Raw genomic sequence first — 18336 nt, 5'->3', positions numbered from 1 at the left:
AAGTTTTAATACCCCCCGCGGGTTAGGGGGAAGAATTTACACGATGCTCCCCAGCATGTCGTAAGAGGCGACTAACGGATTCTGTTTCTCTTTTTACCCTTATTAAGTGTTTCTTGTATAGAATATAGTCAATGTTTGTAAAGATTTTTTTTTTTAAATTTTTAATTTTTAGGTTTTTTTTTATTGTCAGATCCTGGATTCTAATTCTTATTTTATTTATTTTTTTTTTGTGTGTGTGTGAATGGATTGAGTTTATTTTTAACACACATCAACGCAAGACGATAACAATTCAGTTCTGAAAGTTGGAGCCACCTCAGCTGGGCGGTCCACACTCCAGCGACGCCGAAGGACATGCTCCAAATGTCCACCGCGTTGAATGCGCCGTGCAAAACTGTCCACCACGCGGACACACTCTGTTATGTTATGTTATATGAAGTCTTATTTCGCGCGCGTAAAGATTTTAGTCAAGCAGTATGTAAGAAATGTTAAGTCCTTTGTACTGGAAACTTGCATTCTCCCAGTAAGGTAATAATTATATTGTACTACGTTGCAAGCCCCTGGAGCAATTTTTTGATTAGTGCTTTTGTGAACAAATACAATTAACAAGTGGCTCTATCCCATCTCTCCCCCCCCCCCCCCCCCCCCCCCTTCCCCCCCCCCCCCCTTTCCCCGTTGCGATATAACCTTCGTGGTTGAAAACGACGTTAAACACCAAATAAAGAAAGAAAGTATGCAGAAATGAAAAACTTGACAGGCAGATCTTTTAATGGTCAAACTGACAGTGAAAAGATGACTATAAGCATCCTGGGAGGGAAGCTTTGGATTGTGATTGTGATTTGTCAAGGTCCATGCTGTGTAAGAGTGTTTCTGTTGAGCAATTTATTGGGGGAGGAGGAGGGGGGGGAGTGGAGGGAGGGTGGAGATGGATGGAAGGGCGGAGGGGGTTTGGGGAAGGAGAGGGTGATGGTGGCAGAGGAGAAGACGGGTTAAGGTTCTCTATTGACATTTCTGAGCTTGCTAACACGAGAGATTAGTAATGGTCTTCGTTTAATGTTAAGTTTGAGTCAGGTTCTGATGAAATCAGAAAACCTTTCTATTAGATAGATGATTGCTAATGTTTTGCCTCTGAAGTAATGTCTCCTAAGTCTTCCAATTCCGTCCCTACTGCAAGCATTTTGAGCTTTTGTGTGTTGATGTGTAGCAGACAAAGCTATAGTTACAGTTCATCATAATTTGTTTAAATTAATCTTCATCATTGCTCTCCTCTTTGAGTTTAAACAACATTGAACTTGTACAGTTCATACCTAACGTTTTTTTCAAAACAATGTGAACTACAGATTCATATCTCTATGTACAATATTCTTACCCTTTTGCAAAGATGCCTTCTCTTCTTTTTCCTCGGTGCATTGGTATAGTTTTGACAGACTGATGATTATGACAATCTCAAGGGTGTGTGTGTGTGTGTGTGTGTGTGTGTGTGTGTGTGTGTGTGTGCGCGCACGCGCATGTGTGTGCGTGCGTGTTTGTGTGTGCATGTGTGCGTGTTTGTGTGTGTGTATTTGTATGCGTGTGTGTGTGTGTGCATGTGTGTGTGTGTGTGTATTTGTATGCATGTGTGTGTGTGTGTGTGTATTATGACAATCTCAAGTGTGTGTGTGTGTGTGTGTGTGTGTGCGCGCACGCGCATGTGTGTGCGTGCGTGTTTGTGTGTGCATGTGTGTGTGTGTGTGTGTGTGTGTGTTTGTGTGTGTTTGTGTGTGTGTATTTGTATGCGTGTGTGTGTGTGTGCATGTGTGTGTGTGTGTGTATTTGTATGCATGTGTGTGTGTGTGTGTGTGTGTGTATTTGTATGCGTGCGTCCATGCATTCGTGTATGGGTGTGTAATTAAAAGTGCGTGTGTGTGCATGTCACTGTGTGTGTGTGTGTTCCTGTGTACACATTTTTTCACGTGTACTTTCAAATGCATCGATTGTTTCACAGACAGTCACACTGCAATGGTATGTGAACACATGTCCCAAGCATACAGATTTGGTGTTGATAACTTACAGTTACCACAACATTAATTCAACATATTTTGTTTCTTTGAGTCATCTTCCACAACTGCTTTTAAAGTTATCATTTTGAGCATTTAAAAAAAATTGTATTGCAGAAATATAGTTTAATATTTGTTGTGCATATATGACTGATGACAGACATTCCTAACATATCTTTTTCTGTCTTATTTTCTGTCCATCTAGCAAGGGGTGTGTCTGAAACACGTGGACAAGGAGTGAAAACTTTCCACTGTGACATCATGTGTGTTTTGTGATGCGATCTACATCAGTTTTCAATGAAACATTTAATAAATGCAAAATATACATGTACCTATATTTCATACTCCGCCTGTTATAACTTTATTCTGTAACAACTTCTGGATTATATCTGAACTGTATTGGTTGTCCAGTTGATGAATGTACATATTCTGGTATGAACTGTATTGGTTGTCCAGTTGATGAATGTACATATTCTTGTATGAACAATGATTTTGTTCTTTTAAACACATGTGTTTTATATATAATTTGTTGATATTGTAACTATAATGGCAAGATTGTATGCATAATAAATGACATATTTTTCACAATGTTAATATGTGGGTGTTTGTGTCTGAATGAATATTGTCGTTTGATTAATAGTTCACACAAAACGTGTGTGAGAGCATTTTTTTTTTTTCTATATTTTTAATTCCATTGGTTCAATGCTTGGGTAACTTTTGAATCTGCATGGCTCACTTTCACTTTTAATTTTGCGCTCTACCTAGATTCCAGGGCACACGCGCCAAACTTTTGTTTTTAAGTAAAGTCAAGGAGTTCCAGGTTATTTTCTGATTTTGAAATATATATAACTTCAAAACTTGCCACAAAACTGGTTACCATTTCGTTTATTTGAAGTACTGTGCGTACTTGACGTTTCCTTCCCAATAAGTCTTCAAATTTTTGCCCAGTGAATTTTGTTCGTTTTTCAGAATTTATTTAACAAAAAGGTCGTACTCTGTACGCACTATCTGGGTTTTTTAAAGTCGAATAGACGGTTACTCTTTGGTAAAATTTACCAAGGGAGACTACTCCTTCAATCGTTGTAGTTGGTTACTCCCCATTGAGAGTCTTCACCAGTGTCCCGTGTCAACTGACTGCCCAGCCGCTGTTGGGGTCTATGTCGACCAAAAGAGTGGGATTCCCTGTAGGTGGAGTTCCTGATGGGGAATTCCCAGTATACAGGGAATCCCACAGGGTGGAGTTTTTCTATAAAACTTTCAAACCATACTCGAATTTCAAAGAAATACCAAACAAGTCGCGTAAGGCGAAAATACAACATTTAGTCAAGTAGCTGTCGAGCTCACAGAATGAAACTGAACGCAATACCATTTTTCAGCAAGCCCGTATACTCGTAGCATGGTCAGTCCACCGCTCATGGCAAAGCCAGTGAAATTGACAAGAAGAGCGGGGTAGTAGTTGCGCTGAGAAGGATAGCACGCTTTTCTGTACCTCTCTTCGTTTTAACTTTCTGAGCGTGTTTTTAATCCAAACATATCATATCTATATGTTTTTGGAATCAGGAATCGACAAGGAATAAGATGAAAGCGTTTTTAAATTGATTTCAAAAATTTAATTTTGATAATAATTTTTATATTTTTAATTTTCAGAGCTTGTTTTTAATCCAAATATAACATATTTATATGTTTTTGGAATCAGAAAATGATGGAGAATAAGATGAACGTAAATTTGGATCGTTTTATAAAAAATTTTTTTTTTTACAATTTTCAGATTTTTAATGACCAAAGTCATTAATTAATTTTTAAGCCATCAAGCTGAAATGCAATACCGAAGTCCGGCCTTCGTCGAAGATTACTTAACCATAATTTCAACCAATTTGGTTTAAAAAAAAAAGAGAGCGTGACAGTGCCGCCTCAACTATCACGAAAAGCCGGATATGACGTCATCAAAGACATTTATTAAAAAAAAAAAAATTAAAAAAACGTCGAAGGATATCATATCCAGGAACTCTCATGTCAAATTTCATAAAGATCGGTCCAGTAGTTTAGTCTGAATCGCTCTACACACACACACACACACACACACACACACACACACACACACACACATACACCACGACCCTCGTCTCGATTCCCCCCTCTACGTTAAAACATTTAGTCAAAATGTAAAAAGATCGAAAAACTTCATAAAATTCTACCGATGTCGCAAAGCATCACGTGACTTTCAGCGATATCAGCGAAACTTTACAGGAACTATATACACCCTGTGGTATTCCCTGTATACAGGCAACCCACCTACAGGAACTCCACCTACAGGGAATCCCACTCTTTTGGTCGACATAGACCCCATCAGCCTGACTGAACCTACATGTATATCAGTCCTGGTCGTATGGCGCAATACCTCTCAGTGAGTGAAGCACAACTGTGATGACACGCCAAGAGGGTGTAACGATATCAGTCCTGGTCGCGCAATACCTCTCAGTGAGTGAAGCACAACTGTGGTGACACGCCAAGAGGGTGTAACGATATCAGTTTTCCGCTCAAGACCAGTTTCCTCCTGACCAGTTATTTCCTGAATTCGCATATTGCTGAAATGGGACGCGTTTTTCTGGTCAGTGTGTGTGTGTGTGTGTGTGTGTGTGTGTGTGTGTGTGTGTGTGTGTGTGTGTGTGTGTGTGTGTGTGTGTGTGTGTGTGTGACAGTGTGTGTATGTGTGTGCGTGTGTGTGTGTCAGTGTGTGTCAGTGTATGTGTGTGCGTGTGTGTCAGTCAGTGTGTGTGTGTGTGCGTGCGTGTGTCAGGTGTGTGTGTGTGTCACTGTCAGTGTGTGTGTGTCAGTGTGTGTGTGTCAGTGTGTGTGTGTGTGTGTGTGTCAGCGTGTCAGTCAGTGTGTGTGTGTGTGTGTGTGTGAAAATGTTTGTTTCTTGCTTTATTTATTTAAATCAATGGTCCACACGAGTACAGAACGATCCAAACGAGTCTAGGGCATGACATAAACTGGTAATTAATGTCTAAAAAAACAACCCAACCCCATGTGATGTTATGTTTTGCAATGGTAATCTGCTTTGGTGAAATTCATCGGATTCCTTGATTAAAATTGCTCATTAGAGAAGCATTTCATAATCTTTACAACTTCATCAGTTCTATGCATATTCTTGGAAGTCATGTGTGTTTTGTGACCATACATCAGTTTTGAATTACACTTTTAATAAATGCAAATCATATTGGTATTTCATACTCCGCCTGAAATTACTTTTGTCTGTAACAACTTCTGGATTATATCTGAAATGTATTGGTTGTCCAGTTGATGAATGAACATATTCTTTTGATGAATGTACATATTCTTAAATGAATTAAAAAAACACACCAGTAACCAGGTTAGGTACGTTTATATCTATAATCATATTCTCGTATGAATGGTGATTTTGTTCTTTTAAACACATTCAAATTTTTTTGTTGTTGTTGATATTGTAACTAATGGTAAGATTGTATGCATAATAGATGACATTTTTTCACACTGTTAAAATGTGGGTGTTTGTGTCTGAATGAATATTGTCGTTTGAATAGTATTTCACACAAAACTGGCGCACTTGACTTGTGTGTGAGAGAATACTTTTTATCTACATTTTTAATTCCATTGGTTTGATGCTTGGTTAACTTTTGAATCTGCATGGTTCTTAACTTTCATCTTTAATTTTGCGCTCTACCTAGATTCCAGGGCGCGCGCGCCAAACATTTTACTATATGTAAGTTTTACAACATTGTCGAGGACTAGTAGATAACTGACTTCAAAACATACCACAAAACTGGCTATAGCAGGTCGTTTATTTGTAGTACTGTGCGCACTTGACGTTTCCTTCCCAATAAGTATTCGAATTTTTGCCAAGTGCACTTTATTCGTTTTTCAGAACTTATTTAACAAAAAGGTCGTATTCTGGGTACACTATCTGTATTGTAAGTCGCATATAAAGTTACTCTTTGGGCGATTTTAACAAGGGAGACTACTCCTTCCATCGTTAGGAGTCCCCGTTTAGACTCTTCACTAGTGCCAACCACAGAACTTATATTAGACAGAAGGGACAAGCCCTCTTAGCGCGATCGAAGAACGCGTTCTGGTTGGCTCGGCCGGCCGCCATCTTGTTAATGCTGAGACCGACCAGCGATCGCGGCGAGCGACACACATACGCAGTGCGCAGTTTGGTCTCACGGTGTGCCTTGTCTCTGTTTACGTTTATGACCTGACCAAGTTTACGCCGTTCTGTGTGAATAATGAAAGCAGGTCCATTTACTTACTAACTGTTCACCGGTAGTAAGGATTTGCTGATGTATAACTTCAGCCGCATCGATAGATCTGTGACCATTAGTTTTTCTCTTTGTCAGTCTATGTGTTCAATCATCCTTTTGTGTGTGCCTACTTTTGAAATGCTACACGACAAGCAATCAATCGATCTTTTGAGAGTTAACGTCCTTGTCAGCCACGATGATTATTTCAAAGACGGTGCTTTTAGACATTTAACATGCACCACACTGATAAGACAGAAGTCGCACACGAGACTTGCCGCGTTTAAGTTACATGTACCGTCATTTTTACTGTGACATCAGTGCAACAAGTGTTCGGCACTTCAAAGTGTTTGCCTGCTGTATACAACAACATAAAAATTAAGTAGAAGTGCAATGCCAAGGCACTGCATACCCCAGCGAAGGACAAATCCCCCCTCTCTCTCTCTCTCTCTCTCTCTCTCTCTCTCTCTCTCTCTCTCTCTCTCTCTCAGTCTCTCTCTCTCTCTCTCAGTCTCTCTCTCTTCGTCTCTCTCTCAGTCTCTCTCGCTCTCTCTCACACACACACACCCAAGTCACACACACACACACACACACACACACACACACACACACACACACACACTCATTCACACACAAACATAGGCCCTACACACAAACTCACGCACACGCACATACACATTCTCTCTCTCTCTCTCTCTCTCTTGGCACAGAATGGCACAGAAACACGCACACACACACACACGCCGCACGCACACACACACACATGCTCGCACACACACACATGCACGCACGCACGCACACATGCATACACACACACGCACACACACAAACACGCACGCACGCACGCACACACACACACACACACACACCCAAGTCACACACACACACACACACACACACACAAAGAAACGAGGATGAATAAAAGTGACGAATGAAGAAAGCAGACGCACACACATGTTGGGTGGTACCTGTGATGTGAGGCCCCCTCTAGTCAGAGGACATCTCCCATGAAAGGACACTTTCTGTTGTCCCATCACCTTCACCAAAATACACCTGTCATGACAGGCCACCTGCAATGTTGGGACTCTTCTTGCTAGTCCCTTAGGGTGATCTTTCATCGCAGTTACCATTGTATTTACATGTTTGCCTCTACACAGTTTTTAGAACAAGCTCACTTCCTTCACTTTTTTTGTGAGTGTCTGTATTTGCGTTATGTCCGAGTTTGTACATAGATTTTTCTTATTCAGTAATTGCCTGTACAGTTTGTGCATGTTTTGGTAACTGACACAAGAGTTACGTGTTGAGATCTGCGTGTGTGTCTCTTCCAGACAACTCGCCTAAAGTTGGAGCAGGAGGACAGACTGAGGGGCATGCTGCCCGGCGAGATGAAGCAGGTATGTTTATTGTGTGCTTACTTCACAGCTAAACGTTTCATCAAATGAGACATAATGCAAGGCGGTTGGGCACACACACAACACTGGTGGCTCTTCTCATCTTCTTCGTATCTTGACTTTTATAACAATGTTCACACACACAATACTGGTGGCTCTTCTCATCTTCTTCGTATCTTGACTTTCATAACAATGTTCACACACACACACAATACTGGTGGCTCTTCTCATCTTCTTCGTATCTTGACTTTCATAACAATGTTCACACACACACAATACTGGTGGCTCTTCTCATCTTCTTCGTATCTTGACTTTTATAACAATGTTCACACACACAATACTGGTGGCTCTTCTCATCTTCTTCGTATCTTGACTTTCATAACAATGTTCACACACACACACAATACTGGTGGCTCTTCTCATCTTCTTCGTATCTTGACTTTCATAACAATGTTCACACACACACAATACTGGTGGCTCTTCTCATCTTCTTCGTATCTTGACTTTTATAACAATGTTCACACACACAATACTGGTGGCTCTTCTCATCTTCTTCGTATCTTGACTTTCATAACAATGTTCACACACACACACAATACTGGTGGCTCTTCTCATCTTCTTCGTATCTTGACTTTTATAACAATGTTCACACACACAATACTGGTGGCTCTTCTCATCTTCTTCGTATCTTGACTTTCATAACAATGTTCACACACACACACACACAATACTGGTGGCTCTTCTCATCTTCTTCGTATCTTGACTTTTATAACAATGTTCACACACACAATACTGGTGGCTCTTCTCATCTTCTTCGTATCTTGACTTTTATAACAATGTTCACACAAGAAGAGGATTGTGGATGCAGGAAGCTTTTCTGGGATTATTACTGTGATTTTCTTGGGTGGAGTAAATGGGATTTTAAGATGGAAAAGGGAGGGGTTTGCAAACACAGTACTTCTGAAATTGAATGATAATCCGTAGTTGACAAATTTACAGACAGTGTCAAAAATCTGAATCAGACTATAACTGGGTCATAGTCATAGTACATGCACATGTAATGAAGTTGAATTGGATGATGTCGTTTTGAATCATCACAGGTAGCATTACTCTCTCTGAACCAATGGTCTAATTAGTGTTTGTCTGTGCACTTAAAAGACAGCTGGGTCGATATTTCTGTGAACGTAACATTTTGTTTTGTCAATAATTAAACGTTCCAACGTACCTTTCTTGTTTTTTAATTCTGAATTTCGGAACGTTGGCAGTCTTAAATTTACTTGTGGATTTTTTCTCTCTGAACCAATTTTGTGTGTGACGTGTGACTGTTGCAGGAACTTGAAGACACCATCTCCTCTCTCCACTCACAGGTCAACACGCTACAGCAGCGGTCAGCCATGTTGCAAGAAGAACTCGACCTACGCCTCAAAAATCCGCTCGGCCAGTTTGGATCTCGCACCAGCTCTCCCATCAAATCCTCTGTCTGATCGGATCCAACAGAGTTTGATCTAGTTCAGACGGATCGAGAAGAGTTAGATCTAAGTCAGTCAAATCCATCAGAGCTAGATCTAGATCAAACAGATCCAACAAAATTAGATCTAGATCAGATGAATCCAACAGAGTTAGATCTACATCAGATGGATCCAGAAATCATTCAAATTCAGAAGAGTTAGATCTAAATCATTCAATCCATAAGAGTTAGTTCTAAGTCAAACAACACCGGAAGAGTTAGATCTAAACCAGGAATGAACATTTTTGGTTATCCTGATAGAATGTTTAAAACTTTTCTGACCTGGTCTGACCTGGTCATCTTGTTGAACAAAAAGAAGGACTGCCAGATCTGATGTGATACATGAGGGCTTGACGGTGTGGCAGGAATTTCTGGCTGGTGTATTGTGTACACGCAAATAGTTTGACAAGATCCACCTTGGATTTGTGAGTGACCATTATATCCATTGTGAAGAAATGTGACTTGTTGATGTATTTTGTGTTGATGAAATAGTGCCTTTATGGGAGTTTGTTATGTTTGACAGTCTCGGAGAAATACCCAGCTTAGGCCAGTTATCGGTCTCGCAATATTTAAAGATGTATGCATTTATGATATTCATCAAAGTTTTAATACCCCCCGCGGGTTAGGGGGAAGAATTTACACGATGCTCCCCAGCATGTCGTAAGAGGCGACTAACGGATTCTGTTTCTCTTTTTACCCTTGTTAAGTGTTTCTTGTATAGAATATAGTCAATGTTTGCAAAGATTTTTTTTTTTTTAATTTTTAATTTTTAGTTTTTTTTTTATTGTCAGATCCTGGATTCTAATTCTTATTTTATTTATTTTTATTTTTTTTGTGTGTGAATGGATTGAGTTTATTTTTAACACACATCAACGCAAGACGATAACAATTCAGTTCTGAAAGTTGGAGCCACCTCAGCTGGGCGGTCCACACTCCAGCGACGCCGAAGGACATGCTCCAAATGTCCACCGCGTTGAATGCGCCGTGCAAAACTGTCCACCACGCGGACACACTCTGTTATGTTATGTTATATGAAGTCTTATTTCGCGCGCGTAAAGATTTTAGTCAAGCAGTATGTAAGAAATGTTAAGTCCTTTGTACTGGAAACTTGCATTCTCCCAGTAAGGTAATAATTATATTGTACTACGTTGCAAGCCCCTGGAGCAATTTTTTGATTAGTGCTTTTGTGAACAAATACAATTAACAAGTGGCTCTATCCCATCTCTCCCCCCCCCCCTTTCCCCGTTGCGATATAACCTTCGTGGTTGAAAACGACGTTAAACACCAAATAAAGAAAGAAAGTATGCAGAAATGAAAAACTTGACAGGCAGATCTTTTAATGGTCAAACTGACAGTGAAAAGATGACTATAAGCATCCTGGGAGGTAAGCTTTGGATTGTGATTGTGATTTGTCAAGGTCCATGCTGTGTAAGAGTGTTTCTGTTGAGCAATTTATTGGGGGAGGAGGAGGGGGGGGGGGGAGTGGAGGGAGGGTGGAGATGGATGGAAGGGCGGAGGGGGTTTGGGGAAGGAGAGGGTGATGGTGGCAGAGGAGAAGACGGGTTAAGGTTCTCTATTGACATTTCTGAGCTTGCTAACACGAGAGATTAGTAATGGTCTTCGTTTAATGTTAAGTTTGAGTCAGGTTCTGATGAAATCAGAAAACCTTTCTATTAGATAGATGATTGCATATGTTTTGCCTCTGAAGTAATGTCTCCTAAGTCTTCCATTAAATAACATATTCTTACTACAACTCACATAAATAGCATTAACTTCAGTTTGATGCGTAAGACATTGAAGTACTAACCCTGGAAACAGGGGGAGGTAACCCCCAAATCAAAACAAAACCTTGACAACAAGGCCCTGGTAGTTACCTCCCCTCACCGGTAGCCCGCGCATGCGCGGCACATATCACCGGCAAACTCATTCCCTTCTTCAACACCGTGCTGTACAGACGTGTTGGTACTTGCTGGGCTTTTCAGCCTTGGGTCTCCTGTGAGGACGACCTTTTGACCCTGGTTCATCTTGCTAGCTGTTGGTGAGATCTTTCTGGTTTACAACGTTTGTTTATGGTAACTGTTCACTTGTGAAAATGTCTTTCTCCGTTTCTCGGAGTTTGTTTTGGTTTTCACTTGGGCGGGAGAGAGCTGTTGCTCTCTCAGACATGTTTTGTCTCTCCCGCTGAGCAGTTATTTTGTTGTTCAAGCCTAGTCTAGTGACTTATCTGTAACGTTTTCTTGTTATAGCTTGTGCCGCCATTTGCATTTGTTGGTAAATGGCGTCGTACTTTGTGCTCCGTCTTACGGAGTCGTTCTGTTTACACGGATTTTACTGTAGTGCTGCCAGGCGGGTGACTTTCGTTTTCCCGCCTAGCAGTTATTTTGTTGTTCAAGCTTAGTCTAGTGACTTATCTGTAACGTTTTCTTGTTATAGCTTGTGCCGCCATTTGCATTTGTTGGTAAATGGCTTTGTACTTCGTGCTCCGTCTTACGGAGTTGTACTTTTAATTCGGCGACTTTTACTGTAGTGCTGCCAGACAGGCGACTTTCGTTTCCCTGCTGAGCAGTGTGTTCTTTCGTTAAGCTTAAGTCTAGTGACTTACTCCTTACAGGCTTGGTTGAGCTTGCGCCGCCTTTGTTCGTGTTATGTTAAAGCTTGTTCTCCGTTCTCGGAGTTGTAGTTTCAACATGGCGGTCTTTAGCGTTAGCTCTGTCGGGCAGGGTACTTTGTTACCTGCTGAGCAGTTTGTTCTGTTGTGTAAGCTTAGGTCTTATGACTTATCTTTTACAGATTATTTTGTCTTTACCTGTGCCGACCTTTGTGTGTTGGTATTCTGTTTTTTACTACATGTCTCCGTCTTGACGGAGTTCTAGTCGTCAACATGGCGGACTTGCGTTGTGACGTGCCGCCATTTGCATTTTTTTTCTGCCGGTTGTTGAACTTTTAGCTCCGTTTTCTGGAGTTTTTTGTTGCTTCAACCTAGTGTAGGCAGTGCCCGGTGTTACGGGTGCATGCCGCCATTTGCATTTTAGTATTTTGTAATTATTTTTGCGAAATTTTCGATCCTGTGAGCAAGGAGTCGTTGCGTGTTTCGTTTGATCCTCCTGCTAGCTTGCCCGTTTTGTCGCCGCAGGAGAAAGAGACTCAGGCGGTCTCGCGCGATGAATTGTTTGCTCTTTTTTTCTACTTTCAAGGATCAAATGAGGGAGATGCTGGCAACTGACAGGGGTGTGTCTTCCTCCACCATTCCAGCTTTGCCTCCAGGGGTTGGCAACGCTTCCTCTTTGTCGAGGATTGTTCTTTCCGCTACGATTACGTCGGCGGACGTTGCTGTTCCTCAGCTTTCGGCTTCGGCCGATCAGGTACGTGTTCATGGAAGTTCGGGGTGTTCGGCGCAAATGCGTGCTGCTCATCTCGACGGTTATTCCACCCTTGACGCTGGGGCCGGTACGTCCGGTCCCTCGTACTCGGGTTCAACTGCTTCGGCAAAGGGATTTCCGGCCACAGGATTTCTTTCGGGAGATCGTGGCACTTTCAAATCGTTACCATCGACTTCCGGTGGGGGACAGGTTGGGTCAGCTTCCGGGTAAAGCACAGGTGTGTTCCGGTCGCCTTCCCTTCCGGATTGCCAGCTACCGCTGGTTCCGGGGTAGACTTTTGGAAGTTCGGGGCACTCAGCACACGAGCGTGTTGTTTGTCTCGACGGTTATTCCACCCTTGACGCTGGGGCTGGTACGTCCGGTCCCTCGTACTCGGGTTCAACTGCTTCGGCAAAGGGATTTCCGGCCACAGGGTTTCTTTCGGGAGATCGTGGCACTTTCAAATCGTTACCATCGACTTCCGGTTCACAGCCTACGGGGGTTCCGGTCGTTGGTGGTAACGGCAATCCGTTTCCTGCCTACGCTTCCGCTCAGGCGGTTGCGTACGGTGGGGACAGGATGGGTCAGCTTCCGGGCGGAGCACAGGTGTGTTTCCGGTCGCCTTCCCTTCCGAATTGCCAGCTACCTCTGGTTCCGGGTAATGGTAGCAGCTCGGCTTTGCCGGTCCTCCTTGGTGTGGTTACACAGGGTTCCGGTACGGCGAGTTCATCAGTTCCGTTGCGGGGCAATGATGGTTCCGGTCATGATCGGGCTTCATCAGACATCTTTGTTGATGATGTGGATGTTGTCGAGGATTGTGGTGACTCTTCCGAGGCGGAACACAACTTTCGAGTTGAGAGGAGGTTCTTGCGCGCGCTGTTTGCCGCCGCTGAGGTTACCTCTCGATACTTTGCAGAAGGGGTGACAACTTCGTCTTCTCGTTTAGCGGCTCCACCTTTCGCATTTGGCGATTTCCAGGGTGACAATGAGACTAGCGTTCACTTCCGGTTTCGGGAGTCGCCCTCTGTAGCCTATGAGATGGCTAAGGTGTTGAGTTCCGGTGCTGTTAGCATCTTTCCTCTGTTCACTGCTCATGGGGATGTGTCGGAGTCTGTTCAGCCATAGCTGGCTTCTCCGAGCAATTGTTCTCGCACGTCGTCTTTCATGCTTCGTAACCAAAGCTGAACGGGAAGCCCAATCATTCTTTTGATCCTTTTGCACTTCCGAGTTCCCCGCTTCAGGTCACTCCTGCGTTGGGGGACAATCATTTACGGCTTCGGCCAATGATGGTTCTGGGAACAAGGACTCTTTGCCTAGTAGGCTTCCAATGTCAACCCTTTGGGTTTCAGGTTGTTGGTGGTTTTGGTATCCCGTCTCTCACTTCTGTTTTCGGAGTGAAGGACTGTACGCATTAGCATCAACCCACACTGTCAAGGTGTTGCGGGTGTTTTGTACTAGGGATTTTGCCTTTTTCTGGTTCGTTTTTTTTGACGTTCCAGGTAATCGTAGCACTTTGGCATCTATGATTACTGTTTGCGTAGGTCCCCGCGTCTGACTTTTAGTCTCTCAGCGGATCAGACGCGTTCTGGGTTTTCGGCCATATTCAGGGTGTTTCTTGATTGGCGGCGAAATTTATTCCGGATTTTTCTTAAGGATGCTCCTTAGTTCACGACAGCTGTCGGTTTTTGAGCGTTCATCGTTTTTGTCCTCTCGAGGAGGTTGTTCGGACTTTCTTGTGACTTCCTCTGTTTTGACAAGAAGCGTCTGAAGTCAGTTTGGGGGCAACATGACGGCCGGTTTCGGCGACTTTGTCTTACCTACGGGTAGCGACGGTCCAGTTCATAGTCATAGTCATTCATTGGTGCTTTCTGCCACGACCCACGAAGTTATGAGTGCTTGTCTTTGCTAGACTTGGACTCTTAACGCAGGAAGTTTTACTGCGTCATTCGCTCGGTCTTGATTGGGTAGTTGCTCAAGCAGGTCATGCACCAGCAGTAGCCTACTTTTGGCTAACCGTTTGGATCATGTTGGGTTCACAGCTTGGTTCATTAGAGGGTGAGTGTTCTGGTAGTTTGGGTACTTCAGGAACACGTTTGCTCGTTCTTGAGATTTTTCTCACCGATGAGGGCTTGATATCTTTTTCTCAGGTATCACTTGTTTTCGGTAGGAGATCGGTCACGAACTGACGTCATCTCCTAGGCCTGGCGGGCTTCACACCCTCCCAGGGTGTAACATAGCGACATTATGTTTTAACGGTCGCTACAGGGTTTGTCCTATTCAGTTCTGTGTTGACAAACTTAGGCTCTGATCGTTCCACGTTCGGCACTACAGCTAGCTCCCACTGTATGCTTGCTTCCTTTCTTGTCGATTAAATTTCATAGCTTATTGCTAGTGAGTATTGAGTTAGACTTTTGCCTCTTTCGATTAAAGTCGCTTTGGTTTTGATGAGCAATCTCGGTTCATCTCTTGATGAGAGGTTGCATTCTCGCCGACCTGCAAATTGTTGCCTTTGTTTTCGGCTTTAAGTCATTTGACTCTTTTGTGGGAGAGTCTAGCAAGGCCAGATGTTTTCCGACATTTGTCTTGCTCTATCCTTTGAACAAGGGGCAAGTTATTGTCTCTGGTTCATTGCGAACATTTAGCGTTTCCTCTTGGACTATGGTGCTGTGGTTTACTCAAGCCTTAATCTTTTAGTGCTTCACTCCGTGGAGGGTGTTTCACTTGTGGTCGTTTGGAACTTCTTGTTCTCTTCGAGGGGAGACGCAAAGGTTCGTTTTTTATTACTCGCTCGCCTCGGAGGACATATCTGTTTGTCTTCCGAACTTGCACGGCTCTCTTTTGAGTTAAGAGCTGTCTTTCTGGTCTAGCCGTTTGTAAGAGATTGTTCTCTCTTTTCGTCAGTCACGACCAAGACAGCGTATTTTAGGCCTTTTCACTTAGCTTAGGTCTCAACAGGCTTTACGTGAAAGGGGTTATTTATCTAGGTTGATTTTTTCTGGTGGTTTCTTTGCCATCATTAACTTTCTATGAGTGCAAATAAAAGGGGGGGGGGCAGTCAGCCCTTCCTCCAGCACCTGCATTAGTGCAAGTTCTAGATTCTGGGCATAGGCTTTAGCATTCTCCAGTTCAGGAGGATGTTAAGACTTTCCACGAACTGTTGTTATCGTAGGAAGTCTATGTTTCGTTATTCTGGAGGAACGTCGTCAGGTCTTGACAAGACTTTTCTCTTTCTACGCCCTGCGTGGTAAGGGCCCTGCGTCCAAGCTTTTGTCTTTTGAAATTAATTCCAACTTGGGATTTCTTTTTGTTTTTAAGCTCTTTTTTAAGAGCCATAGATTTGGAGACATGCTAGCCTTTCTTTATAGGAAGGCTCTCAGACTCCTTTTTGTCAGTGTTCACTTCCCCTTAAGGGTGTAGCGTTTTACATACTTCTGGGTCTCGCTCAAGGTTTTGAGTATTTGACTACTTGTCTTGCATGGCTCCTTTTGGTTCTTGCGTTTCAACGGATAGAACCAAATTATTGCTAGGCAGCCCTGACTAGATGGGCTTTTACACTCATTAACAGGCTTATGAGTGCGGCAGTCAAATGGGGGGGAGCTTTCTTTCTTCCTCTGGGTTGTCTAGAATTCATGGGGCCTGAGCTTGGACCCTTTATCCGGTGGTTCTGCTGCCAGACAATTCTCGTATGGCACCTCAGTGGTGTTTGGACGTCATGTTTAGACGTCTTTCTTTACTACTTTTGTGCGTGTTTTAGTACCCACTGCAATGGTAGTAGTTGCTTACCAATTATGGTTGAAGCAGGCTGGTTTCTTATCATGTTAAGTGAGATTCCCGCCACCTTATGTAGCAATCTGCTATTTATGTGAGTTGTAGTAAGAATATGTTATTTAATCGAAAATTTCTTAATAAATTTTCATTTAATTAATATACTTACCAACTCACATAGTTAATGCCCTCCCATCCTACCCCGCAATCGTTTTTTTGTTAATGGTTGAAGGTGGTGTTTCATTGGGAATGAGTTTGCCGGTGATATGTGCCGCGCATGCGCGGGCTACCGGTGAGGGGAGGTAACTACCAGGGCCTTGTTGTCAAGGTTTTGTTTTGATTTGGGGGTTACCTCCCCCTGTTTCCAGGGTTAGTACTTCAATGTCTTACGCATCAAACTGAAGTTAATGCTATTTATGTGAGTTGGTAAGTATATTAATTAAATGAAAATTTATTAAGAAATTTTCGAATTCCGTCCCTACTGCAAGCATTTTGAGCTTTTGTGTGTTGATGTGTAGCAGACAAAGCTATAGTTACAGTTCATCATAATTTGTTTAAATTAATCTTCATCATTGCTCTCCTCTTTGAGTTTAAACAACATTGAACTTGTACAGTTCATACCTAACGTTTTTTTCAAAACAATGTGAACTACAGATTCATATCTCTATGTACAATATTCTTACCCTTTTGCAAAGATGCCTTCTCTTCTTTTTCCTCGGTGCATTGGTATAGTATTGACAGACTGATGATTATGACAATCTCAAGTGTGTGTGTGTGTGTGTGTGTGTGTGTGTGTGTGTGTGTGTGTGCGCGCACGCGCATGTGTGTGCGTGCGTGTTTGTGTGTGCATGTGTGCGTGTTTGTGTGTGTGTGTGTTTGTGTGTGTGTATTTGTATGCGTGTGTGTGTGTGTGCATGTGTGTGTGTGTGTATTTGTATGCATGTGTGTGTGTGTGTGTGTATTATGACAATCTCAAGTGTGTGTGTGTGTGTGTGTGTGTGTGTGTGCGCGCACGCGCATGTGTGTGCGTGCGTGTTTGTGTGTGCATGTGTGTGCGTGCGTGTTTGTGTGTGCATGTGTGTGTGTTTGTGTGTGTGTATTTGTATGCGTGTGTGTGTGTGTGCATGTGTGTGTGTGTGTGTATTTGTATGTGTGTGTGTGTGTGTGTGTGTGTGTATTTGTATGCGTGCGTCCATGCATTCGTGTATGGGTGTGTAAGTGCGTGTGTGTGCATGTCACTCTGTGTGTGTGTGTGTTCCTGTGTACACATTTTTTCACGTGTACTTTCAAATGCATCGATTGTTTCACAGACAGTCACACTGCAATGGTATGTGAACACATGTCCCAAGCATACAGATTTGGTGTTGATAACTTACAGTTACCACAACATTAATTCAACATATTTTGTTTCTTTGAGTCATCTTCCACAACTGCTTTTAAAGTTATCATTTTGAGCATTTAAAAAAAATTGTATTGCAGAAATATAGTTTAATATTTGTTGTGCATATATGACTGATGACAGACATTCCTAACATATCTTTTTCTGTCTTATTTTCTGTCCATCTAGCAAGGGGTGTGTCTGAAACACGTGGACAAGGAGTGAAAACTTTCCACTGTGACATCATGTGTGTTTTGTGATGCGATCTACATCAGTTTTCAATGAAACATTTAATAAATGCAAAATATACATGTACCTATATTTCATACTCCGCCTGTTATAACTTTATTCTGTAACAACTTCTGGATTATATCTGAACTGTATTGGTTGTCCAGTTGATGAATGTACATATTCTGGTATGAACTGTATTGGTTGTCCAGTTGATGAATGTACATATTCTTGTATGAACAATGATTTTGTTCTTTTAAACACATGTGTTTTATATATAATTTGTTGATATTGTAACTATAATGGCAAGATTGTATGCATAATAAATGACATATTTTTCACAATGTTAATATGTGGGTGTTCGCGTCTGAATGAATATTGTCGTTTGATTAATAGTT

The 18336-nt window shown here is 42.3% G+C and overlaps 1 protein-coding gene across 3 annotated transcripts in view; it reads left to right on the top strand.

Annotated features, from left to right (window-relative positions):
* The window catches only part of LOC138957999 (trichohyalin-like), a 116123-nt gene extending 103275 nt beyond the window's left edge, over window positions 1–12848 (top strand). For 2 of the 3 annotated variants that reach the window (XM_070329024.1, XM_070329021.1), the window contains one exon: window positions 2239–2621. Coding sequence is in view for 1 of the 3 variants with exons in the window: in XM_070329023.1 (XP_070185124.1) it covers window positions 7639–7704; window positions 9033–9185 (219 nt within the window). In the remaining 2 variants the exon portion in view is untranslated. Of the gene's footprint in view, window positions 1–2238; window positions 2622–7638; window positions 7705–9032 lie in introns of those variants that run through there. The other variant, XM_070329023.1, reaches the window with a different exon arrangement.
* Window positions 12849–18336: the final 5488 nt, after the last annotated feature.

This window comes from Littorina saxatilis, linkage group LG2, assembly GCF_037325665.1.
Source record: "Littorina saxatilis isolate snail1 linkage group LG2, US_GU_Lsax_2.0, whole genome shotgun sequence".
NCBI lineage: Eukaryota > Metazoa > Mollusca > Gastropoda > Littorinimorpha > Littorinidae > Littorina > Littorina saxatilis.
This window is presented reverse-complemented; position numbering and strand designations above follow the sequence as displayed.